General features: G+C 50.4%; 1 protein-coding gene across 1 annotated transcript in view; it reads left to right on the top strand.

The window, feature by feature from the left end:
* PECAM1 (platelet and endothelial cell adhesion molecule 1) overlaps window positions 1–26475 on the top strand; it is a gene marked incomplete at both ends in the record, with an annotated part of 138919 nt that overhangs the window by 51535 nt on the left and 60909 nt on the right. Inside the window, 2 exons of the mRNA XM_080714107.1 lie at window positions 1118–1183; window positions 5361–5417. Of these exons, the coding sequence (XP_080570233.1) occupies window positions 1118–1183; window positions 5361–5417 (123 nt within the window). The remainder of the gene's footprint in view (window positions 1–1117; window positions 1184–5360; window positions 5418–26475) is intronic.

Genomic DNA, 26475 nt, shown 5'->3' with positions numbered 1-26475 from the left:
TTTTTTTTTTTTTTTTTTTTTTTTTGTGGTACCGGAAATGGAAGGAACTCAGGGGCATTGTACCTCAGAGCTACACCCCCAGCCCTATTTTTTAGTCTTTTTAATTTAATTTTTGAAACAGGGTCTCACTGAGTTGTGAAGGGCCTCACTAAGTAGCTGAGGCTGTCCATAAACCGCGATCCTGGTCTCAGCCTCCTGAATGCTGGGATTACAAGCGTGCGCCACCACGCCGGGCGAGTTCTTTCCACTCTAAGTTTCTATCAAGCAAGCTAAAAGGCCTAAGGATGTCCAAGGATTCTGGGAAGGCCTGTTGTTGTAAAGTCTCCTTGGCTGCAGGAGCCTTGTTTTAGCCTCTAGTGAAAACCCCTAATTCTTCGGAGCTTTAAAAACAAATTAATAACATCCTGAGTTGAAGGGACCCGACTTTCTGGATTCTGTGTAGTGCTCGAGCAATCTCCTTGCCTCAGACTCTCAAAGTAGTTTTAGGCCGGTGACCCCACTTCCTAAGGTACTTTCCTGTGTCCTCCGGGATGGCATCGAAAACATTGCACACAGGTGTAAGACTGAGCTGAGTTAACTGCTGTGGCTGACCTGGGGCTGTTTTTTGTATCTACGGACCTGTTAGAACTCCTCCCACCATAGAAACTGGGGCTTAGGCCAGAGGGTTCCTCCACATCCGGGTGATGGGGAAGTGAGGGAGGCAGCCAGTGACCCTGTGCCCTGCCTCTGCCTCCCTGGCCTGAGGTTTCTCATCCACTTATAATGGAGTTAAACTAGGGCTTGGCGTGGTGCATGCTTGTAATTCTAGCATTCAGGAGGCAAAGACAGGAGGATCGTGATTCGAGGACTGACTCAGCTACTTAGTGAAGCCCTTTACAACTCAGTGAGACCCTGTTTCAAAATAAAGAATAAAAAATAGGGCTGGGTGTGTAGCTCGGAGGCACAGTGCTCCTGGGTTCCATCCCTAGTACCGTAAAAAAAAAAAAAAAAAAAAAAAAAAAGAACAGAGTTAAGCCTATGTCTGACCACCACCTTGATATTAATAGTACTTTAATGTGGCCTGATACCCCGAAAGTGACGCTGTCTGAACATAGGGTGCTGTGTTTGCTTTGGACAGACTCTCTGGACTCGGGCGTGGAGTACACAGAAGTAGAAGTATCTGCAGTGGAGCCCCACCAAGCAAGTGAGCCACATGCACGCACGCCAGGTCCTGGTCTGGGTGTAGACGTGGGGTGGGGTGCTGTGCTCGGGGAGGAGGGTCTCTCAGAGGGAGGTGGTCAGCAGACCTATGGACGTGCCCAAGGCAGGAGTGGAGAGTGTTTAACCGTCATTAGCTATGACGCTGCTCACTGCAGTAGCCGAAGTAGAGCAATGATCGTGCGTCCAGGAAACTGATCCTGGGCCGCGGGGGCTTGAGAGCAGCTGAGCTCCTGGGCCCTGACTTTGTTCCAGAGGCAGCCCCCGCTGGCATGCAGTGTCCCCTAAAAATATTGCCTGTGCAGACTGAATGCGTGTCCATCCATCAAATGCTAGGTTTGGAGGTATTGACAGCTTTGCCCTTTAGAGAAATATATTTTTTTTTTCAGTACTGGAGAAATTCTACCTCTGAGCTATACCTCAGCCTTATTTTTTATTCTTTATTTTGAAACAGGGTCTCACTGAGTTGCAAAGGGTCTCACTAAATAGCTGATGAGGCTGTCCTCGAGCCACGATCCTCATGTCTCAGCCTCCCGACTGCTAGGATTACAAGCGTGCATCACTACGCCTGGCAGAGAAACGTTTTTGAAAGCACAGAATCTAAGAAAGTGTGTTTATCTCTCAAGGGCAGGCTGCCTGGAAGCCCCTGTCTCTTGTTCAGGGCTCAGAGACTGAGGCAGAGCAGGTCGGTCCACAGCAAACGCCGGAACATCAATCTCAGTTGCATTTGACAGCATGAAAAAATCCCGCTTTTCCTAACCCTCCTCCACCTTGGCTTCACCAGAGGTTCCTGCCTGCTCAAAGGAAACAGGCTTGCAGAGCCTTCCGGCCCTGCTGGGACACTCCTTAAGACTCTTGCCATCTGTCTCCCCCTCCCCCTGGCCGAGTGCAGGCTGCGTCCTCAGCCAGGCAGGCCTGGGCAGTTTTCCAGCCGAAGCCTGTCTGTTGTTGACCAGAGCTCTGTGGTAATGGCGTCCAGAAGCCACCTCTTGCTCGATGGTTTGGGAAGAATTTGGAGTCCTTCCTTCTTCTCTTGTTCAGCGCAGTTCTAGACACCATGTCAGCAGGTGTTGGCAGAGAGCTTCCTAATGGAGCCACCCTGTGTAGCCACTGGGCTGTGTGCCACCGCACTGGGCCCCTTTCCTGTGGCCCCCATCCTAGACATGGCCCCCGGAGCGTGAACTGCCTGATCTGCACAGCAGAGCATCCACCTCCAGGTCCAAATTGGACTGAGGATGGGGAGACACAGCAGGCCTGAAGTTCTCTTTTGTTTTGTTGTTCTCTTTTTTGAAGTTCTCTTTTGTTTCGTTGAGATAATGACCACTAACAAAGACCCATAAGGGATTAGCCACCCTGCAAGAAGTAAAGGCACATATGGTCCCCCCTGGAGGAAGCATCCTCGGGGAAGCCAGGCAATTGTAAGGGCTGGGAAGGGGCAGGTGAGGTGTAGTAGAGGCGTACCTGGGGACCCCTGCTCTGGCCTTTTCTGGGTAGTTCATGGGGGCCTCGTTGAGGGCTGGCATTTAAGCTGGGGCCCGAAGGGTGCAAAGAAGGTGCCCCTACCAAGAGGGTGTTAGGAGCACCCAGGAAATGGGAAGGGCATGGAAGTGGCTCAGAGCTGGGCTCATTTCAAGGAGGCCTGTCTGTCTGCAGAGAGACAGAAGGAGGTAGACAGAGCAGTGGAGGATGGTGGGGGCCGCAGTGGGCAGGGCCTCTGAGGCTTCCTTTGCGCCCGATTCCAAGTGGGTTGGGCCTTTGGATGGCTTTGGGCAGGTAGTAGGGGAGTCAGAGGGGGTTTCTTACTCCCTCATTGATGGAGCGACTGCAAGTATGGTCTTGATGTCTGAGGTTGGGAGGCACAGGCTCACGGTGACATCTGATTTGGTTGAGATGTCTGTGAGACAGCCCGAGAGTGCGCGGGGGTCTGGTGCTCGGCTGTGATGGACAGGACTGTACCGGCTCCCCGCCAGCCTCCCTGGTCCAGTCCGGGCAGGGCATATCCACTCTGTCACTCTGTATCCTGGGCGTGGTCCCGGGTGGCAGTTTACTTCTTCCCAAGGGGACGTGGGGTTTGGAAGGATAACGGGCAGGGCTGCTCAAAGGTTGTGACCGTGAGTGGAAAAACCCCGCTGTCCTCCTCGTTCTTGAAGAGGAGAGCTGCAGTGGACAGCGCAGCCCTCACCAGAGGACTCGGGCAACCCATACACGGCACGTTTTCTTCTGTGCAGTAGACAGTGCAGCGGCCTGCCACCCTGGGCCCCGCTGCCGATGGGGCGGGGATGGTGGGACCCTGAGGGCTCTGCACAGTGCCCGGGAAGCTTTGGTTTTAAGGAAGCTGCCGAGGGAAGAAGAAAGTGGGGCTCTGGCCTTGGGAAAAGTGTCTCCCATTCCATGTCCGTGTTAGGGTTGGGTTTTCTCTTTCTCACTTGAAGGTGTGGAGGGGTTAGAGGGAAAGGGGTTGGGGGAGGCAAGGGTGAGGGTCTTTATGAACTTGTCCTTGCCAAATGGTGCAGCTACAGGCTACAGCCACGCTGACTGGCTGCCTTTCCAACTTGCGTAAAAGTGCTCCGTGCGCGGCAGGGCCCTGGTAGAGCCGTGACGAGGTCACTTAGGCGCAGCGGGTTGAGTTTCTCAATGCGGCTTCTCCTGGGAGCCGAGGGACAGTGGGGATTTCGGGCCAAGCCTCTGTTGTCGGTCTTCCTGTCCCAGGGTGGGGAGGGGAATCACTACATGCAGAAAGGGCTTTGTGGGTCAAGACCAGTGACCAGTAAACTTGGCCCGCTCTAGGCCCACCCAGGCCCCTGCTCAAGGACACGGGGACCAGGTTCACATCCAGCTCCAATCCTGCCTGGCAGCTGACCAGTGGCCACTGTGGGTGGAGGAGGGGCGGGAAGGAACTTGTAAAATCCAGGTTTGCTGCCTGTTTGCTCTGAGACTAGTGCTGGGAAAACCCCATGACGTGGAACCACGGCTTTCTCTGTTAACTCGGAGGAAAACAGAAGCCAAAATAAAGCCCCATCCGGAAACACGGCTGACAGCAGAGACAAACAGCCCGCTGGCCTGGTTTAGTCATTAGCAGCAGCTGGTGGCACGCTCGGGGAGAAGAGGGGGATGGTTACCCACGGCACCCGCTGCGTCGCTGAGCTGGGCAGACCTAGAAATAGAAAGCACGCCGCTGCTCTGCCTGGGTTATGGGGTGACAGGGAGGACTTCGAGTGTGGCTGCTGAGGTCCAGGGAGTGTTAGAGGGCCCCCAAGGTGACTGTTCCTACATGGCCCGGTGTCACCCTGATTCTTGGGGTCTATGGGTGTGTGTGTGTAGACATGCCTGAGGATGCTGTGCACGGATGTGTACACACGGTGTACATGCCGGTGTGCATGTGTGCACACGCTATGTGAAGATGAATGTGGTATACAGTGTGTGAAGATATATGTGTATGTGCGTGTTTGTGCGTACACATCCTGTGCACACATCCCAGTATGACATAAACAAGTATCTTTAGGGTGCTCGCTGTCCCCAAGCCTGAGAGTCACCTCTGGGTAGAAGTCACACCCCTGCTTCGTCATCTAGTCTGCTGTTCTGAGAGGATCTAGCCCAGAGGATATTGAGCTTGGCTGTGTATTGCAGTCCCTTGGGGAGCTCTTGCAAACACCAGGGCCAGCCCCCAACCCCAGATCAGTCCCGTGAGACCTCACTGAGGCCGGGGCTGGCCTTGAGGGCGGCACACACAGCCACCTCGAACTGTCCTCGGTCCTCGGTCCGCAGATTCTCATGGTCACTGGCAATGGAGGCTCCAACCTGGATCTCGGGGTCCAGTTCTGGGTGCTGGGGTCCTTATTCCTGGGGGATGGGGAGGCACAGCCCAGCTCGGGCAGAAGGGCCAGGCGGAGTGGTGGGCGCATGGTTGCGTGGCAGGGGAAGAGGCTGGGGCCTTGAGTGGGGGCTGCAGGCCGGCGCTGAGCCCTCGCCTTGGCCCCTCGGGCTCAGGAATCCTCTGCACAGGCTGCCCAGAGAGACAGTGGTCAGGCCTGGATCTTAGCAGTCGGGGACTGACAGGTTCTCTGGTGGCTTTGGACACAGCACCGTGGCGCTGGGGTGGGCACAGCACCAGGCGGCCTGGGGTCCTGAGACAGGAACTTACTTGTGTTTACTCCCTTTTTCAGCTCTGGGAATGAAGAGCCCAGAGACGGTGTACAGTGAGATCCGGAAAACCGACCCCAGTGAGTGCGGGCCCTGAGTCTCCTGGGAGGGGCTGGGGGCTCAGTGCTGGGAGCTTTGATGGGGACTTGGGAGTAGGTGGAAGAGGGAGGCAAGGCGGGGTTAAAAGGGCATCAGCTCTCATGCTAGAGTTTCTGATTCTTTCTCTCTACCACTTTAAATAAGACAGAGCCAGGTGTAATTCTTTCTCTCTACCACTTTAAATAAGACAGAGCCAATGCCTGTAATTCCAGTACTTGGGAGGCTGAGACAGGAGGATCGCAGGTTCCCAACCAACCTCAGCAACTGAGCAAAACCCCTGTTTCAAAATAAAAAGGGATAGCCGGGGGTGGTGGCACACGCTTGTAATCCCCGTGCTAGGGAGGCTGAGACAGGAGGATCGCATGGGTTCGAAGCCAGCCTCAGCTACTTAGTGAGGCTTTCGGCAACTTAGTGAGACCCTGTTTCCAAATAAAATATAAAAAAGGTCTGGGAGTATAGCCCGGAGGTAGAAAGCCTCTGGGTTCCACCCCCAGTACCACCAAAATAAATAAATAAATAAATAAATAAATAAATAAATAAATAGGGAGAGTGTAGCTCAGTGGTAGAATGTTCCTGGGTTCAGCCTCCAGTACAAAAAAATAAAATAAATAAAGGCAGCCCGGGTTACACTGACCATTTCTGTGGTTGGTGAGCACTTACTGACTCTGTAAGAATCAGCCATGTGCAGCCCATGCCTAGGTGCCAGCCGGCCAGCCTTCTTAGCTAGGGCAATCTCTCAGGGTTGGCTGTCTGGCAAGGAAACCCCCGGGTGTGGCAGGGGTGACCCTGCTGCCACATGAAGGGCCCGGCGAGGGTGGGGAGAGGGCGTGGGGCCAGCGGGGCGCAGACCACGGCCTCAGCTCCGTAACTGGCAGCCCTTCAGTGCCAGCTATTTTGGGAAATGGCTCACAGGGCGTAGTTCTGGCTCTTAAGCCCCCTTTCCCCTGAGTGATACGAAGGAAAACTGCGCCCCTCGATAAGCAAAAGGGCCTGGGCAGCCTCGGCTTGGCTGCGGAGGAGCAGCCCAGGGCGGGACCAGGAGGGACTCAGGGCCTCGAGGAGGCAGGAGAGGCTAAGGGGCATGCCAGGTCTGGGAGCCGCCTGGTCTTTGCATTCTTGACTTTAGGCTCTCAGGTCAGCTTTTTCTTCTTTTAATTGTTGTGAAATGTACAATATACTTAGCACCTTTTTTCTTTTTTTTTTGTAGCAGTACTGGTGTTTAAACCCTGGAGCATTTGATCTCTGAGCTACACCCCCAAGCCCATATTGTTTTGAAACAGAGTCTCACTAGGTTTCTGAGAGTCTCACTAAGTTGCTGAGGCTAGCCTCGAACCTGCGATCCTCCCGTGTCAGCCTTCCAAGAACTGGGATTACAGGCATGCGCCACCACCCCTGGATATACTTACCATTTTCAAGTGTATGGTTCAGTGGCATGAAGTCCATTCCTATTGCTGGACAGTCATCGCCACTACCCAACTCCAGAACCTTCTCGTCTTTCCTAGCAGAACCTCCATACCCAGTAACCAATAACTCTGCTCTCCCCTACCCCCGGCAATGATACAGAGACACAGAGTGTTTCTGAATTCACACAGAGTATAAATTTGGCCAAGCTCAGCTTTTATTTTTTTTTGTACTGGGGATCCAACCCAGGGGCATTCTACCTCTGAGCTATACCCCAGCCCTGATTTGTATTTTTTATTTTGAGACATGGTCTCACTAAGTTGCAGAGGGCCACACTAAGTAGCTGAGGCTGTCTGCGAAATTGCGATCCTCCTGTCTCAGCCTCCCAAGTGCTGGGATTACAAACGTGCGCCACCACGCCCGGCCAAGCTCAGCTTTTTGATTTGCCAAACAAAGTAGCCAAGGCGATGATCCTAAGTTCCTTCCAATCCTAACCTTTGAAATCCTGGCCTTTGAAAGTGGAGGTCATTTGTCTTTGCCTTGGCCACTCCAGACCTGTCTACCTAATCATATTGGGGCCACCTGGGGGATCATCAGGTTTTTTGTTTGTTTGTTTTTGTACTGTTGATTGTACCCAGGGACCTGTGAGCTAGATTCCCAGCCCTATTTTATTTTTTAATTTGAAATGAGGTCTGACTTAGTTGCTAAGGGTCTCACAAAGTAACTGAGACTGGCCTGGAGCCTGTGATCCTCCTGTCTCAGCCTCCCAAGTATAATGTCCGTACCCCTGTGCCCTGCTGGGAATCATTGCTTCTCTGCATGAGTCTTTGGAGCCAGTTTTTTTTTTTTTTTTCAGTGGCAGGGATGGAACCCATTTTAGGGCATTCTACCTCTGAGCTCCACCCCCAGTCCTGTTTTTTATTCTTTATATTGAAACAGGGTCTCACTGAGTTGCAAAGAGCCTCACTAAGTAGTTGAGGCTGGCCTCGAACCGTGTCTCAGCCTCCCAAACGCTGGGGTTACTAGCGTGCGCCACCACCCTTGGTGGGTGTGTGTGCTCGGCTTGGAGCCAGTTTTAATCCTGACCCCACTCTAGATTCTCTCTTGACTCTAAGCTCTCATGGGTGTTTGTTCCTACAATTTCTTCCAAATCTGAATCGAGTCCTGGATCTCAGGGGCTGCTTACTGTGTTTCCGCGGTATTCACGTTGGCCAGAGTCCAGACCGGATGGTTCTTTGTGCAGTGAACTCAATGGTAAACACCTAAGCTGGAGATGGAGGCCTGGCTTCTGGTCTTGCTCTGGCCTTATCGGCTTCTGTGATTTGGCCCCAAACCGTCCTTCACCCTTCACCCTCTGATGTTAGTTTATCAGTTCTCCATAAAATGCGTGTGGCCTGGTGAAACCCCAGAGCGCCCCGCAGGCACCTCAGTGGCCCCGTGGTGAGGGCCAGGGCCGGCAGAGCGGAGTCTGTAAAATGGGTGGGAGGAGGCTGCATCTCTTCCCACTCAAGCCTTCGGAGCCTGGGCCCGGCTCCTGTGTGTCTGCTGTCCTGTGTGGACCCTGCTGTGTGTTGACTTGAGGCTAAGCTAATGCTGGCGTCTTGACCTGGCCATGAATTCTTTGTCTCAGGCAAGGAAACCTCTAGATTTCTGAGCATTTTCCTCTTCCAGCTGCTAAATAGTTCCTTGCTCTGCCATGTGCCCTGCCCGTTCAGAAGGAAGGAGAAGGGGTCTCAGAAGCAGGGAAAGTATATGAGAAAGAAGTAAAACCGAGTGAGGGGGAGGAGGGAGGCGGGCTGGCGCGGGCGGCACTTGCCCTCCAGTAACCTCGGCTTACCTAGGGCCAGCCCGGCTCATTTCCTCCTCAAGGTTAGTTTGTTCCTGTAGTTCCTGGGGGTGGAACTCGGGGCCTCAGGCATGCTACGCATGTGCTCTACTATGGGGCTAGAGCCCCAGCCCCTTTTCCATTTTTTCTTTAAATTCTTTTTCCAATCCTCCTTTATAGTAATTTAGATTGGCAAGTTTAACACTTGAAGTTTTTAAGTTACTTTCTCTCTCTCTCTCTCTCTCTCTCTCTCTCTCTCTCTCTCTCTCTCTCTCTGTGTGTGTGTGTGTGTGTGTGATTACTGGAGATTGATCCCAGGGGCAATCTACTTGTGAGCTGTATATCCAGCCCTTTTATTTTTTTAATATTTATTTATTTATTTATTGCAGTAATGGGGTTCCTGGAAGCCCTTCTATCTCTGGGCTACACTCCCAGACCTATTTTATACTTTTTATTTGGAAACAGGGTCTCTTAAGCCAGCGCGATCCTCCAAACCAGCGCGATCCTCCTGTCTCCGCCTCCCAAGCGCGGGGATTACAAGCGTGCGCCATCACGTCTGGCTATTTTTTTGTCTTGAAGCAGGAGGGCCTCTAGGTTGACGGCCTCTTGCTACACTGGTGAGGCTGTCCTCAAACCTGTGATCCTCCCGTCTCAGCCTCCCAAGTACTGGAATTATAGTACCATCATGCCTGGCTATTTGCTCTTTTAAATTATTTGCCTAAACTGGGCATGGTGGTGCACGCCTATGATACCAGCACTTGGCTGAGCTGGGAAGAGCACAAGTTTGAAAGCCAGCCTCAGCAAGCTCAGTGAGACCGTCAGCTGCTTAGTGAGGCCCTATTTCACAATAAAAAATGAAACGGGGCTGAGGTGGAGCTTGGATGTAGAGCACCTCTGGGTTCAGTCCCCAGTACCCAGACTGCAAAAACGAAACAAAACAAAGCAACAAACATTCTTTTGTGGCACTGGGGATGGACCCCAGGGGCATTCTACCTCCGGGCTACGATGCCAGCCCTATTTTTTATTCCTTATTTTGAAATAGGGTCTCACTGAGTTGCAAAAGGCCTCACTAAGTAGCTGAGACTGTCCTCGAACCGAGATCCTCCTGTCTCAGCCTCAGAAATGCTGGGATTACAAGCGTGCGCCACCATGCCCGGCTCCTTTGTGCTTTTGAGAACAGACTGTGAATGCCTTTTTTTTTTTTTTTTAACTTGAGTGCTTAGAACACAGTGAAGCTCTTCTCCTGCTCCCAGACCAGTGCCTGGGCCGTGGGGAGACGGCACAGGCCTCGGCCCGGGCCACTGCGTGGCTCCTCCTCTCAGAGCCGGCTTCCCTCCTAGGCTCCCGGGCCCACCTGAAAGAACTTTAAGGGGCCAGGGGAAAAATTATTTTAATTAGAGGAATTAAAATTTACTCCAAAGAAATCATAATCTATTCTTATTTAAGTCAAAGCAATAGTAAAATATAATTTCTAGTTTTTCTGGATGGAGGAAAGGGCTTCGGTAACTAAACTGCCTATAGCCGTGAGTCAGCGCGATCCTGTCCCCGTCCCTGGAGAGGGGCCTTGGGGGAAGGACAGCACGGACCCCCACGGCCACAGCCTGCCTCCTTTCTCAGCTGCGTACCTTTGCTGGCCTTGAAGCTGCGATCCTCCTGTCTCAGCCTCCCAAGTAGCAGAATTACAGGTGTGCAGGAGGATTACAAGTGTGTGCCACCATGCCCAGCCCTTTCTATTTTTAACTTTGAGACAGGGTCTGGCTAAGCTGCTCAGGCTGGCCTTGAATTTAAGATCCTCCTGCCTCGGCCTCCTGAGTAGCTGGGATGATGCGTGTGGACACAGGGGCACAGTTCAAACAGTTCAAAGACCTTCCTACTCCCAACCTTTCTGTGAGCTCCCCAGCAGTGCAGGAGTTAACGGGGCAGCTATTCTCTTAAGGAATGAGAAACTCGCTTCCTGAACTAGTCTGGGAAGAACTCCGAGCAGGACTTCTGCTGACCCTCCAGCGGGCCTCTGGCTTCCTCTGATTTGCTCAAGTCTGAATTCTTGTAAAACAGAGCTCATTATGCCTTTGACGGACAGGAAGCCGCTGACATTTTTTTTATGGAGGAAAGCTATCAATTTAAGGAAAAGAAGAATGAAGTGAATGCCTTTTTGTAGCCCATATCCACCCAGACTCCTGGGATCAGAGATTGTTAAACCAGAAGGATCAGGGAACTCAGGTTACAGATGGGGAAACTGAGGCCCGGGTGGTAGAAGAGCTTGCCCAGGGTCACCTGGGCTTCCAGGCTACCTGGCCAGGGCTCTGCCCTCAACACAAGATTTCTTCCTCGCTGTCCCAACAGTAATAGTTTCAAGAGAGTGGAGAGGCCAGGCATGGTGGCGTATGCCCGTAGTCTCAGGACTTGGGAGGCTGAAACAGGAAGGTTGCAGGTTTGAGGATAGCCTCAACAATGTGAGGATACCCTCAGAAACTTAGTGAGACCCTGTTTCAACGTTAAAAGGGCTGATGTAGGCATGGTCATACATGCTTATAATCCCAGTGCTTGGGAAGCGGAGGCAGGAGGATCACCGGTTTGAGGAGGGCCTCAGCTCTGTAGGAAGACTCTCAGTGACGTAAAAATGACCCTGTTTTAGCCGGGCGTGGTGGCGCACACTTGTAATCCCCATGCTTGGGAGGCGGAGATGGGAGGATCGCGCTGGTTCAGAGCCAGCCACGGTGGCTTAAGAGACCCTGTTTCCAAATAAAAATATATATGTAAAATAGGTCTGGGAGTGTAGCCCGGAGGTAGAAGGGCTTCCAGGAACCCCAGTACCACCAAAAAACAAAACAAAACAAAAGACCCTATTTAAAAAAAAAAATCTGTGAGAGCCTGGCGTGGTGGCGCATGCTTGTAATCCCAGCATTTGGGAGGCTGAGACAGGAGGATCCTGGTTTGAGGACAGCCTCAGCTACTTAGTGAGTCCTCTGCAACTGAGTGAGTGAAACCGTGTTTCAAAATAAAGAATAAAAAATGGGGCTGAAGGTGTAGCTTGGAGGTAGAATGTCTGGGAGAGAGAGGGAGGAGGAGGGAGAGATGGAGAAGGAGGGAGAGAGAGATGAGGACTTTGTCCCATAGGCAGTGTGGGACCCTGATAAAGATACATTCTCTCTGCTGTGATAGACGCGGCCATGTCCCCGGCAGGGCTGCTGCCCAGGACACACCGAGGCCGGACTTATTTACTTTGTCTTCCATCCAAAGAGTCTCTTTGGACAAAGGCTCCGAGCTCCAGGTCAGACTGAACTTTCCCTTTCTCCAGAAGCTGGACATGGATCCAAAAGCCGGCTTCCTGGGTGCCCCCGAGAGCTCACCCAGATTGCTCTTGCCCCCTGAAATACGAAAGCCATCTGGCAGGAGCACAGGGGTCCCCGGCCACCAGGAAAGGGATTTTGAATCTTTAACTAAGCAGATTTTGTTTATAAAAGAAGCAGGTATAGTTTCCCTATTAATCAGCCCCAGCGAGCAGGTCAGGAGAAAATTAACTGAATTGCCTAAGGGGGAAATGGGAGGGATTTCCTTCCTGAAATCAAACCTGGCGATCGCTCCCCTCTTGTTTAATGGCCGTTGCTTCTGAAAACATATTAGAGGAAATATCTTAACAATGAGACAGCCCCTTCGCCAACTACTAATTTGGTATTGTTTGACTTGCTTCAGTGGTACATTCTGATTTCAGTTTGCTTCTGCCATTTTTCCTTGTTTATAAATCGTGTTCGTGGCCGACTCAGACAGATAACGTGGAAGAGAACACCCTGTGCTTATGCAAAAGGGCTGACTCTGGGCCTGCGAGGGTCTGGGGAATCCTGGAGAGAGCCCCAGATTTTTACAGAAAAGGGTGGGGGGCTGCCCGTGATAGCTGGTCTCCTCTGTCCTGGCCCAGCAATGGATCGGGCCAGGAGCAGGGTCAGGAGGCTGAAGAGTGGGTTTCGGCACCGCAGTCCTCTCTGGGGTGACCCTGTCCTTCCCAAGCTTGAGACTCCTCATCTCTAAAACGCTGGGTGAGACAGGAGGATCACAGGTTCAAGGACAGCTCCAGCAACTTCATGAGACTCAGCAACCTAGCAAGACCCTGTTTCAAAATAAAAAGGACTGGGGTATAGCTCAGAGGAGAATGACCCTGAGTTCAATCCCCAGTACTGCAAAAAATAAGAAACTTGGCAAGTCCTAAAACAGCATATAAAAGCTAACTGGGTATCTACTATAAAGACCTTTGTATCAAACACTTTGGTTGTAGTAGATGTGGTTGAGGGATTTACTTTATTTGACTCTGAAATTTTCCTTCCATACATGAAGGAGGGGGAATATAGGAGTTGCTTGTCCCAAGGCTTAAGAGGCAACCAAAGCCAAGCTTGGGGTGGGGAGTTCTGGGGATTGAACCCAGGGGAGTTTTACCTCTGAGCTGTAGTTCCAGCCCCATTTTATTTTTTATTTTGAAACAGGATCTCATTAAATTGCTGAGGGCCTTGCTAAGTTGCTGAGGCTGGTCTCAAACCTGTGATCCTCCTGTCTCAGCCTCCCAAGTACCGGGATTACAGACTTGCATCCCATGCCTGGCTAAAACCAAGCTTTGACTTAGGAAATGGATACCCATTTCAAGTTGGCCTGCCCCTAACTAGTCATATATCATCCGTGTCAGTTTGGGCAAGTGTGTGTGTGTGTGTGTGTGCGCGCGCGCGCGTGCGCGCACTGGGGATTGAACCTAGGGCCTTGGACATGCTAGACCAGTGCTTAACTGCCAGTCTACACCCCAGTGGGCAAACTTCTTAACCTCTCATGACCTCTGTGTTCTCATCTGTAAGTGAGGAAAATAAAATTCTTAATTAGTTGTTGCAAGGATTAATAGAGCACCTAGTGCAGCCCTGGTATTTTGGAAGTACTCATACTGAGTACTTTCTATAAGTAGGAATTTGAGGTCCTAGAGGGTGTTGGAAGCAAGATGACCCTCAAGGAGGTCTACATCACGTTCTGAGAAGAAGCAGGGTATTTCTGTGACTGTTCTTGGGTGGCTGCCAGCTGGCCGCTGAGTTGAGCCCGGCTAGCCTAATACGTTCATGTGAGCGTGTTAACCTTTACTTTAAAATCCCTGAGGCCGCTGGACAGTAGCCAGCCCTTCCCGTCTGTGGTGTTGGTCCTGCACGGTGTCTGCCCCTAGAGGGAAAGCGAAGGTGCCTGGGGAGGGACTTGGTTTGGGGCCTGCAAAAGGCTGGACTGCAGGGCCATGTCTCAGGGTCGCTGGCAGCCCCGCGCACCTCCAGCCCGGCCAGCCGGTTCTCTGACCACATGCCCAGGGCCCTCCAGTGCGGAGGGCCAGAGCCCAGGCCTTCCAGCTGTGGCCCCTCTGCCCTGCGTCCTCCTGCACAGGGCCAAGGCCTTTTCCACCTCCTGCTTCACAGTAGAATTGCTTATCAGGAGTTGATAGGCTGGCATTCTCGGCTGGGTCTTGCGTCCTTTGCATAGAGAGCAGTGCTGGGTCAGAAAAGGGTCCAGGCAACTGGTAGCTGGAGGGTAACACAGTGCCACTTAAGGAAGTTAAAGCCGGGCATGGTGGCACATGTTTGTAATCCAAGTACTTAGGAGGCGGAGACAAGAGAATCGCAGGTCAAGGCCAGCCTCAGCAATTTAGTGGCCCCAAAGCAACTTAGTGTGGCCCGATTTCAAAATAAAAAAAAAACAACAATGGTTAGGGCTGTAGCTCAGAGGCAGAACTCCCATAGTTTCACTCCCTAGTACAATAATAATAATAATAATAATAATAATAATAATAATAATGAATAGAGCAGTTAAAGAACATGACAGGGAGGCATCGGCTGCCCCGCGAGGTGGCGCACGCCTGTAATCCCAGTACTTGGGGGGCTGAGACCGGAGGATTGGGGTTCGTGGCCAGACTCAGCTACTTAGTGAGGCCCTCGGCAACTCAGTGAGACCTGGTTTCAAAATAAAGAATAAAAAATTGGGCTGAGAGTGTAGCTCAGAGGTAGAATGCCCCTGGGTTCAATCCAAAGCACCACAAAAAATAAAATAAAAATAAAAATAGCTAGAGATGTAGCTGAATGGCAGAACACCCCTCGTTTAATCCCAAGTACAAGGAAGAAAAGCATAAATTTCTTTCGTTTCTTTTTTTTTTGGTATGTGTGTGGTACTGTTCCAAAGTAAAAGAAATAAACTGGGCGTGGTGGCGCACGCTTGTAATCCCCACACTTGGGAGGCTGAGACAGGAGGATCGCACGGGTTCGAAGCCAGCCTCAGCTACTTAGTGAGGCTCTCAGCAACTTAGTGAGACCCAGTTTCCAAATAAATTATAAAATAGGTCTGGGAGTGTAGCCCGGAGGTAGAAAGCCCCTGGGTTCTACCCCGAGTACCACAAAAAAGTAAAAGAAATAAAAAATAAAATAGGGTCGGGAGGTAAAACATCTCTGAGTCCATCCCCAGTACTACACACACAAAAACAAAAAAACAACAACTTATTTCGTGGTGAAATATGCAAACCTGAAATTTACCATTTGAATATTTTCAAATGCACAAGTCGGGGGCCGAGAGCGCGGCTCATGGCAGAGCGCTTGACTAGCGCGCAGGAGGCCCTGGCGATGATGGGAAGAAAGGCACTCACCCAGCGGCCGGGCTGGGCTCCTGCTGCTGTGGCCGCTGCCTTCTCCTCCAGAGCTCTCTCCTCCTCCAGACTGAGCCCCCGGCCTGTTGAGCGGCCACCCGCCCCCTGCTCACCTCCTGTCTGTATCAGTTTGATCTTTCTCTGTATGCCCTGCAGGTGGAATCATGACATTTGTCTTTTTGTATCTGGCTTATTTCACTTAGCATAATTCTTTTTCGCATTGACCCATGTTGAAATGTATCTGAATTTCATTCTTTTTGTTTAAGGCAGAAGAATACCTATTTTTTTTCTTTTTGCAGTATTGAAGTTCGAACCCGGAGGCATTCTACCACTGAGCTATGTCCCCAGGCCTTGCTTTTTTTTTTTTTTTTTTGAAGGTTTAAAGAAGTTTATTAAAAAGATAGAAATGCAGAATACAGTTACATTCTCATGTTACCATGACGGGGTGGTTCGAACGAATTCACCCTTGTTATTTTTTATGTATACATTTTTTTGAGTTAGGGATCTGCTAAGTTGCCCAGGGTGGCCTTGAACTTGCAATCTTCTTGTCTTAGCTTCTGAGTAGCTGGGATTATACAAGTGGGCCACCACATCCAGGCAGAGTCATATCATTTTGAAGCATTTAAATTTGGCCACTTAAGTTCAGTCCTTCATTTTTGTATTTATTTATTTGAATTTTTATTTATTTAATTTTTTGGTGGTACTGGGGGTGGAACCTAGGGGCTTTTATAACTTCAGGCTATTCTCTCAGACCTATTTTATACTTTATTTGGAAACAGGGTCTCACTAAGTTTCTGAGAGCCTCACTAAGTAGCTGTGGCTGGCTTTGAATCTGTGCGATCCTCCTGTCTCAGTCTCCCAAGTGTGCGCCACCACGCCTAGCTTCAGTCCTTCATTTTTTTTTTTTTTGGGGTGGTACTGGGGTTCCTGGAAGCCCTTCTATGTCCGGGCTACACTCCCAGACCTATTTTTATTTTGGGAAACAGGGTCTTTAAAGCCTGCACGGCTGGCTTCGAACCTGCGCGATCCTCCTGTCTCTGCCTCCCAAGTACGGGGATAACAAGCGTGCGCCACCACGCCCGGCCTCAGTCCTTCATTTTTTCAAATTTAAAACCAAGCTGGCATGGCGGCCCATGCCCGTAATCCCAGTACTTGGGAGGCTGAGAGAGGAGGAGCAAAGATTCAAGACCAACCTCAGTGAGATTCTCAGAAACCTTGAGAGACCCTGTTTTAAAACAAAACATAAAAGAGGGGGTCCTGGTAGCATAGCTCCAAAGTAGAATGCCTCTGGGTTCAATCCCTAATACCACAAAAAATAAAAATAAAATAAAAACTAGACCAAGCAAGGATACATCTGTTAGAAGATGGGGTAGAAGCCAGGTCCGTTCTCCCTGCAGGTGGGTGAGCACCGAGGACAGTGAGCTGGGCCCACATGGCTGTCAGCTGCCATCACTTGTATACAGAGCAGGCCTGGGCGAGGGGAGATGCGCGTGGGCAGGAGCTGCCCTGGCGGGCGGGGACCTGGGCATGACGACTGCACAGCTTTGCAGAGCTCCTCTGCAAAGTGCTGCCCATGGTTTTGCGTATCCCCCCACCCGGGCAACCTTCAGTCCCGAGGGGTGTGACCATAGCTTGTCTCTTGTCGCTGCAGAGAACGGAAGACTCCCTTGATGGAACTTAGGCCAGCAAAGGCGGTGCTGATCCCTGGAAAGACACCCTCATCCCAAGAAGAGCAGACGATTCCTGAATTCCAAGAGCTCTGTGCATTTATTTATGGACCTGCCCCGCTCCCGCTGGACATAGCAGCTCCTCAGGCCAAGCCACCCGTTCTTAACCCCATCCCGCTGCACCCACCTGGGGTATGAAGAGGTGTGGAGGCTGGTTAGCTGCCCATGTGGCCCTCTTGAGCGGGAGCATCCTTGCCGTTTGGTAGAGCAGAAGGAGGCTCTGGGCCAGCGAGCTATTGGTAGACCTTGGAACTTGAATATTTTGTCTTGTACAGAGACGCGCCCTCCTACACAGAAACTGGTTTAAGTTTTGTAATCAATTGCTTGTAGCGAATGGCCTGGTCTAGGGGCTAGTTTTTTATTTTATTTTTGTTTTTTTTCTTTGGTCCTTTAAAAGCCTGTAATTCTGCGAAGTCTTTGTCCTTTGGACATGCACAGCGCTGACCACATGGCTTCTCTCTGTCTCTCTGTTACCTCACCTGCCACAAACAGTAAAGCAGCTGGGAGTGCAAGGCCTTTGAAATGGCACCCTCAGCCCAGGTCCTGCGGGTCACAGCTCACAGCGGGGCAGCCAGCGCAGGGACCCGAGCCCTCCTCTCCCTCTCCTTCCCTCTGCTCCACTGAAGGCCAGAAGACGGGGAGATGATCGCCTGCTACAAAGATGTTTAATAGGAAAATGAAATGTGTAGTTTTCTTACTATTGTTTTTAATTTATTCCTTGCTAAGGAAATGGCCTCCTGAGGTCTTAAGATGTCTCTGAGGGAGTCGCAAAGCGTGGAAAGGAGGCTGTGGCTGGTCCAGTCCCTGCACGGCGAGCGCACCCAGCCCAAATCCCCTTCCCTGTTCACCTCAGTGATGCTGCTGCAGGGCCCCGAGGGCTGTTGTATTAAATAAATTTGGAATTTACTCTTCACAGATCTGTGAAGTGTCATCCTCTGAGAGGCCACGTGCAGACAGAACACCAGCAGCACTCCAGATCTCCTTGGTCTCTGGCTCATAGAGAGGCCTGGCTGGGTCTCATCAGCAGCCCCAGGGCCTGTGGGGCTTCTATAGAGACCAGGGTGAGTCAGGAAACCCACAGGCCAGCCTGGCATGGCGCATGCCTGTGACCCCAAGACTTGGGAGGCTGAGATGAGAGGATTGCAGGTTCAAGGTCAGCCTCAGCAACTTATTGAGATCTTGTTTCCCAATAAAAAATAAAATGGGACTGGGAGTACATCTCAGGTAGAATACCTCTGGTTTCAATCCCTAGCACCCCCCACCACACACACAAATTGGCTAGTTGGGTGTGGGGCATGGTGGCACATACCTGTAATCCCAGTACTTGGGAAGCTGAGATGGAATTGCAGGTTCAAGGATAGCCTCACCAAGTAGTGAGACTGTCAGCAATTTCGTGAGACCCTATTTCAAAAAAAAAAAAAAAAAGATAAAAAAAAGAAAAAAAAAAAAAAAAAGAAAAAATTCCTGGGGTATAGCTCACAGGCAAAATGTCCCTGGATTTAATCCCCAGTGCCACAAGCCAGGCATAGAGGCGCACACTTTTTACACTTGTAATTCTAGTACTTGGGAGGCTGAGACAAGAGGATCAAAGGTTTATTTAAGCCTCTCATCATCCTAGTGAGACCCTGTTTCAAAATATAAATAAAATAGGTCTGGGGTATAGCTTGGAGGTAGAATGGTGCTGGGTTCAATCCCTAGTAACACACACACATGCACACATGCACAAACGCACACACGCACACACACTGCTGTCTTAATGTTTGCTTCAGAGCTGAAGACTCCTGGGCCATCACTGACAGACAGGTTGTTACATTTAGCACAAAAAACTAAATTAAAAAGTAAATTCAAGCTACCCAGTTCCATTTAAATTTCAGTAAACAACAAATGGCTGGGTGTGGTGGCACACGCTTGTAATCCCAGTACTTGGGAGGCTGAGACAGGGGGATCGCAGGTTCATGGCCAGCTGCGGCTACTTTGCAAGGCTCTCAGCAACTTAGCAAGACCCTGTTTCCAAATAAATAAAATAGGACTGGGGTTGTAGCTGGAGGTAGAAGGCCACTGCGTTCCATCCCCAGTACCACAAATAAAATGATTTTTAGTATAAGTATGTCCTGAGTAATATTCAGGATATACTTAAAATATAGCTTATTTATGTGAATTGCATGCCTGTAATCCTGGTACTTGGTAGGCTGAGACAGGAGGATCACAGGTTTCGAGGCCAGCCTCAGCAGCATAGACTCAGCAATTTAATGAGACCCTGTTTCAAAACAAAAATAAAAGGACTTCCAATGTGTTGGGACCATGGGCCAAGAGGGAGGCCAGAGGACAAGGTGGCTAGACAGCATGACCTCGAACACCCTTCAAGTTTGATGTGTCAATGATTTGGGGAGAGCCAAGAGCCCCTGTGTCAATCCCTCAGCCCCTTGCTGCCCCTGGAGAAAGGTCACTGCTCCAGCCTCAAAACCAGCCCACATCACCAACCATCAGTCTGAGCACCCATCCCAGCACTCAGTGAGGGAGCTCTTTGGTTACAGCGCCCTCTTGTGTCCTTATGATGGAACTGGTCACCAAAGGACAAAACAGTCCTTTGCAAGCATGTACTAGAATTTTTCCCTCTTCCGAGGAGCCCCCATCTCATGAGCCTATGCTGGTCTCCCCATCAGCATTCACTGATGGACTAACCCAGCTCATTCCTGAGCTAGACTCGAGGTGGCAAGGGGGCCCCTGCGGTCGACACTTGTCATGAGAGCCATGGGTTTTAGCCAGGCGTTTTCTCCCCAGTGTTCACTGGATGGTGTCTAGAGACATTGTTGGCTGTCACACCTGGGTACATGTGCTCCTGGCAGGCAGTGGGTAGGAACTGGGGATGCTGACAGAAGGAGCACGGGTTTGAAGCCAGCCTTAGCAACTTAGTGAGACCCTGTTTCTAAATAAAAAGGGCTGGGGTGTAGCTTGGAGGTAGAATGACCCTGGCTTCGATCTCCAATACACCACTTCTCTTCAATATAGTACTTGAGACTATAGCCAGAGGAATAAGGCAAGAAAAGGAAATCAAAGGAGTACAAATAGGAAAAGAGGAATTCATGTCTCCCTTTAGAGAAACAGATAAAAGCTCTGAATTTTCAGCCAGAAAACTGCACACTTTCCCCACTTCCCGCATTATCTGGAGATTCCTGGGTAGCACCCTAGGCCCTCCTGTGGACCCCTGTCCACAATCTCAGCTTGCACTGTGTCCTCCAGCAGCCCCACTGGAGACATCTCCCACCCACCTTCTCACCTGCACTGCGTGGTTTTAGGCTGAGGCCGAATGTGGCCGCTGCACAGAGGTCTTCTTCCCATTGTGCTAATGACATGGGTGAAGAGACTTACAAACAGCAGAGCTCAGGAGCCCAGTTCTGGGGTGTGTGTGTGTGTGTGTGTGTGTGTGTGTGTGTCTGTCCATTTGTCTTTCTGTCTGTGGTGGGATTGAACCCAGGGCATTCTACCTCTAAGCTACACTTCTAGCCCTATCTTATTTTTATTTATTTATTTATTTATTTATTTATTTATTTATTTATTTATTTATTTGTGTGGTCCTGAGGATTGAACCCAGGGGCATTCTACCTCTGAGCTACATTCCCAGCACTATTTTTTTTTGGGGGGGGAGGTGGGTCTGGGGATGGAGCCCAGGGGCATTCTACCTCCAAGCTATAGCCCCTGCCCTGTTTTTTTATTCTTCCTCTGCTTCTTCCTTTTCCCCCTTCTGTGCGCATATTTGGAAACAGAGTCTCACCAAGTTGCTGAGGCTGGCCTTGAACCTGCAATCCTCCCGTTTCAGCTTCCAGAGTACTGTGATTACAGGCGTGTACCACCACGCCTGCTCCATGCTCCATTCCCCTTCTTTTCTTCCTACTTTTCATCTCCTGTGAATAGGCCAGAATGGGATTGAAGTTGACACATTGCTTCTATTACTGGTGAGTTTTATATTCCCAGTTATTTAACTGGAAAACCAATACATGAAATATATATATATATATATATATATATATATATATATATATATATATATATAGTCTCTCTCTTCAGGAGAAAACAACAGCAAAAAGTCTACAGAGTTGTTTTCTCTGTATAGTTGACCCTTGGTAGATTATTTTTTTCCAAGGAATCATTGGACTCATTTGGGAAAAAGTCCCCAGTTGCTGCTCTGCTTCCTCTTGATCTGGGCTGTGCTGGTTTTCCTGGAAGCTCTTGGCACAAGAGGGTCTGACTCGCTGCCAGCAGCGGTTCACTCATTTCTGGTATACCGGGCCTCCCTTCTCAGGGTTGGTTGTTTGTGGCTTGAGGAACTCTCCCATTGCTGGGATTTCCTACAGAATCTGGAAGCGGGTCCCAGGAGAAGACAAAGGAGTGGGCTTTGGAGCCTTCCAAAGAGAGCACAGACCATAGGCCAGAATCTAAGTCTCCAGAGGCTCTGTCGTGCTATGGACATGGAGGGCGAGTGTGTGTCCCTCTGTTGGAATAAACCCAGTTTGCAGGTGGCTCCTCTGGCCCAGTTAAAGAAGAGCAAGTTGTGCTGGGTGTGGTGGCACACGCCTGCGATCCCAGAGCTTGGGAGGATGTGACAGGAGAATCATAGATTCAAGGCCAGCGTCAGCACCTTAGCAAGATTCTCAGCAACTTAGTGGGTTCAAAACAAACGCAGGGTTTGTCTTTAAACCCTGTTTTGAAACAAAAAGTAAAAAGGGCTGAGGGTGTAAAAAGAATGCTCTTGGGCCAGGTGTGGCGGCGCAGGCTTGTAATCCCAGTACTTGGGAGGCTGAGACGGGAGAAGCTCAGATTCACAGCCAGCGGCAGCTACTTAGTGAGGCCTTCCGCAACTTAGTGAGACCCTGTTTCAAAATAAAGAATACAAAAATAGGGCTGGGGGTGTAGCTCAGAGGTAGAGCGCCCCTGGGTTCAACCCCCAGTTAAAGAAAAAAAAAAAAAGGATGCTCCTGGGAAGAAAGGGTAAGAGAGGAGGAGGAGGCAGCAAAAGGAGGAGTTTTAGAAGAGTTCGGCGATGCACACCTATAATCCCAGTACTGGGGAGGCTGAGACAGGAGGACTGAAGGTTCAAGGCCAGCCTTAGCAACTTAGTGAGGCTCTGTTTCAAAATAAACAAAAAATAAAAAAAGACTAGGGGTGTAGCTCAGAAGTAGAGTGCTCCTGACTTCAACCTCCAAAGCCAAAAGAAAGAAAGAAAAAAAGGAGAGTTGCTTTGGAAGCTCTTGCCAGCGACCCTCAGGGGTCTGCAGCTTTTCCATCCTGGATTCTGATGGAGCGGCCCTGAGGATCAGACGTGGGAGGCTGCCGCTCTCTGGGTCCCTGCGGCAGGGTCTTCGCTCAGATGTCACTGGTTCTCAATTTTCCCTGGCACCTGCCTCTGCCTGGCCGCTGCTGTGCATGCTCTAGAAGCCTGGCTTGCACAGCTGGCCCTGAAGGAGAGGCGTGGAGCCTCCCCCTCCCTGCCCAGCAGGCCTCCCATCTGCCCTTCCTCACTCCCTGTCCTCTAGAGACCGCAAGAGCCTCCAGGTCCTTGTGCAGCCCCAGAGGGGAGGCATACTCCAACTGAGGCCAGTGTTAATTGCTCCAACAGCCTGGGAGAATGGGGGATTGAACCCAGAGAAATCCCACCCCTGAGCTACACCCCCAGCCCTGTTTTTTTATTATTTTTTTCTTTCCTTTTCTCAAATTTTTATTTTTATTTTATAATTTTATTTTTTAATATATTTTTATTGGTGCATTGTAGTCAAACATCTCAATGGAATACAAGACTTGTGAAGATATACAAGCACACATCATCCAATTAGCCTTTTTCCAATCCCCATCCCATTCCTTCCCCCTTCCTCGATCCCATGCTTGATTTAGTGATTAACTTTGATATATGTTAAGTACATCATGTGCTTTAAAGAGATTCCATCTTCCCCCACCCCATTCCCTCTGATTGGTCACCTTAATTGCTCCTCCATAGGGTCCCTTCTTCAATTAGATTTCCTCCTAATACCCATTTCTTCCTAGTTTTTGCATATTATGGAAAACATCTGATTTTTAAAATTTTCTGTGATATTTCTCTGTGTATGCTGCATTGCAAGTTCCGATCCCATTCTTGAAGGCCCCAGCACTGGCCTGGCCACCCAGATCCCGGCCTTGGAGGCCCCAGCACCAGACTTGCCTCATGGCAGGCTCCTATCCTGGCCTCAATGGCTCCAGCAACGGCCTCACCGCCTGGCAGGCTCCGATCCTGGCCTCACGGGCCATGGCACCAGCCTCACCCCTCAGCTGACTTCGATTCCAGCCTCAGAGGCCCCAGTACTGGCCTTGCCTCATGGCAGACTCCCATCCCGGCCTCGCTGGCCCTGGAACTGGCCTCACCCCTAGGCAGGCTCCAATCCTGGCCTCGGAGGCCCCAAAACCAGCCTTGCCTCACGGCAGGCTCCGATCCCGGCCTCGCTGGTCCCGGTACCACCAGCCTCACCCCTCGGCAGGCTCTGATCTCAGCCTCGGAGGCCCCAGCACCGGCCTCGCCTCCCAGCAGGCTCCTATCCTGGCCTCAGAGGCCCCAGCACCGGCCTTGCTGTGCATCGGGCTCTGGTCTCTGTCACTATGAGCAGGTCGTCTACAGATGTTCCCTTTTTTTCTTCCTTTTTTTTTTTTTTTTTTTGGTGGTATGAGGTTCCTGGAAACCTTTCTACCTCTGGGCTACACTCCCAGAGACCTATTTTTTTTTTTTTTAATTTGGAAACAGGGTCTCTTAAGCCAGTGAGGCTGGATTTGAACCTGCGCAATCCTCCTGTCTCCACCTCCCAAGCACTGGGATTACAAGTGTGCGCCACCACGTTCGGTGTTCTTCTATTTTTTTTAATATGAGAAAGCAGTACATGTCTTTTGCCAAAAGCTGGGACCCAAAATACCTAGTGGCAATGAATTTTGTATTCCCTCCAAAGGCTTCACTTCAGAGAGCAGGCTCTGCTGCTCCATGTGCACACTGGCCTTCTGCTCTGCACAGAGGAGTGCGGTGGCCATGAGGGCTGATGTCTCCCAGAACATGCAGTGTGATGGCCCATCCTGGCTATGCGGGGCTCCCTCTGATACCCTCCAAACCCTTTTACCACTTAGCATGTTGTCCAGAATTTCCGAGTATGTGTGGCAGGAGTAGTCTACTTTTGGGGAAATTTCCTCAAAAGTTCAAGGTGGACTGGACTGGATCTGTCTGCCCCTCCAAATACTGGTCACCACCACTGCTGCTGCCACCACCACCATCTCGGTTCTCTCCTGAACACCTTTCCCACACAGTATATTTTCCAGACTTCCTGAGTATGTGCAGCAGTAGCAGTCTACCTTTGAGGACATTTCTTTAAAAATTTAAGGTGGATGGCCGGGTGTGGTGGCACACGCTTGTAATCCCTGCACTTGGGAGGCTGAGACAGGAGGATCACACAGGTTCAAAGCCAGCCTCAGCTACTTAGTGAGGCTCTCAGCAACTTAATGAGACCCTGTTTCCAAATAAAATAGAAAATAAGTCTGGGAGTATAGCCTGGAGGTAGAAAGCCTCTGGGTTCCACCTCCAGTACCACACACAAAAAATTTAAGGTGGATTGGATCTCTGCCTCTACCAATATACTGATGACCACTGCCACTGCCACAGCCATCTCGGTTCTCTTCCGAGCACCTTATTCACACAGCATGTTGTCCCACATTCCTAAGCATGTGTGGCGGTAGCATTCTACTTTTGGGGAGATTTCTTCAAAAGATCAAGGTGGATTGAATCAGATTTCTGCCTCTCCTGAATACTGGCTGCCACCATTGCTGCTGCCTCCACCATCTCAGTTCTCTCCCAAACACTTTTCCTACACAGCAAGTTGTCCAGAATTCCTAAGCATGCGTGGCCATAGCAGCCTACCTGTGGGGCGATTTCTTTGAAAGTTCAAGGTGGATTGGATCATATCTCTGCATCTCCCAAATACTGGCCTCCGCCGTCCCTGCCACCACCGCCTTCCTCCAGGTTCTCTGCTGAGCACCTTCCTTATGGTATGATGTCCAGAATTCTTAAGCATGTGCGGCAGGAGCAGTCCCCCTTCGCAGAGATTTTTTTTTTTCCAAAAGTTCAAGGTGGATTGGATAGGGTTTGCCCACAGCTCCTGAATCCTGGCTGCCACCACCGCCACTTTGGCCCCTCTCCAATATTTTTTTAATAAGAGAAGACAATATGTGTGTTTTGGAGTTGTGAGAGTGAGCACTCAGCAGCAATGACTTTTATCTCCCCTCCACGAGTGGAGGCCCACAGCCTCACCATGTAGAGCAGGTTCTGCTGTTCTGAACACATCGCGGCCCCCAGCATAGCATAGAGGAGCACAGAGGCCAGGCGTGCTGAGCTCCCCAGGACGCGTGGCTGGGCTCCCTCCACCATGCCCCAGTCATTTTTCTTACAAGGTATGCTGAAGCAGACTTTTCTCTAATCTCTTCTGGGATGTTCTTCCAAAAATCACTTTTCTTGCATAGCGGGCGCCTCCTTGTCATCTTACTTCTAATTCCACCATTATGCACTTTCTCTCCTGTATTCTAGATAAGAAGTCATGTCTGGAAATGTCTCCTTAAGTTGTTTCAATCAGATATTAAACCAAAATCTGATGTCCAGAGCTTCTCCGAGGAATACATGTCTTTTTCGGCAGCCGCCATCTTCCCAGAGCCCCTTTATTCTTTATTTTGAAGCAGATACTCAAAAAAAGCAGGTGTGCACAAATAACTACCACAGACTAAAGCCTGTTCTGCAAAGCCTGTTACAGGCCCTTTCTTCCCTCAAAGATGGCTGCCCTTCCCACAGGGTTTTGATCAGGAAAAGATCATGGTCCTCACCTCCTCCTCCTCCTCCTCCTCCTCCTCTTCCTCCTCCTTCTTTTCTTTCTCCTCTTTCTCCTCCTTTTCCTCCTCTTTTTTCCTCTTCCTCCTCCTCCTCCTCTTCCTCCTCCTCCTCTTTCTCCTCCTCCTCCTCCTTTTCCTCCTCTTTCTCCTCTTTTTCTTCCTCTTCCTCCTCCTTTTCCTCCTCTTCCTCCTCTTTTTCTTCCTCTTCCTCCTCCTCCTCCTCCAACCATGACTCTGGGCTTTTTCAGTCAGCCTGGTCTAATCTGGGGCCCAGTGGATGTTTCCCTACCAAGTTCCTCCTGGACATGAGTCTTGCTGAGTCCTCGGGCCTTCTGAAGCCACACAATGAACACTGTGTGGTCCTACAGGCTTCCTGTTAAACCTCAGCTGCCAAAGAATTAGAGCCAAATTCTGTGCCCCATTAGTATAATTAACCACCACCAAGTGCTGTTACCACTGCTCCCTCTTCTTTTGGATCATTCTTCATTTTGACCCCTAACTGCTCCATCCTATGTGATCTTTCATCTTAGCAGCTGCTTTGAGGGAAAAAGCCTGACACCAGTAAT

The sequence above is a fragment of the Muscardinus avellanarius genome (assembly GCF_963383645.1).
Source record: "Muscardinus avellanarius genome assembly, chromosome: 16".
In the NCBI taxonomy this organism is placed as follows: Eukaryota; Metazoa; Chordata; class Mammalia; order Rodentia; family Gliridae; genus Muscardinus; species Muscardinus avellanarius.
This window is presented reverse-complemented; position numbering and strand designations above follow the sequence as displayed.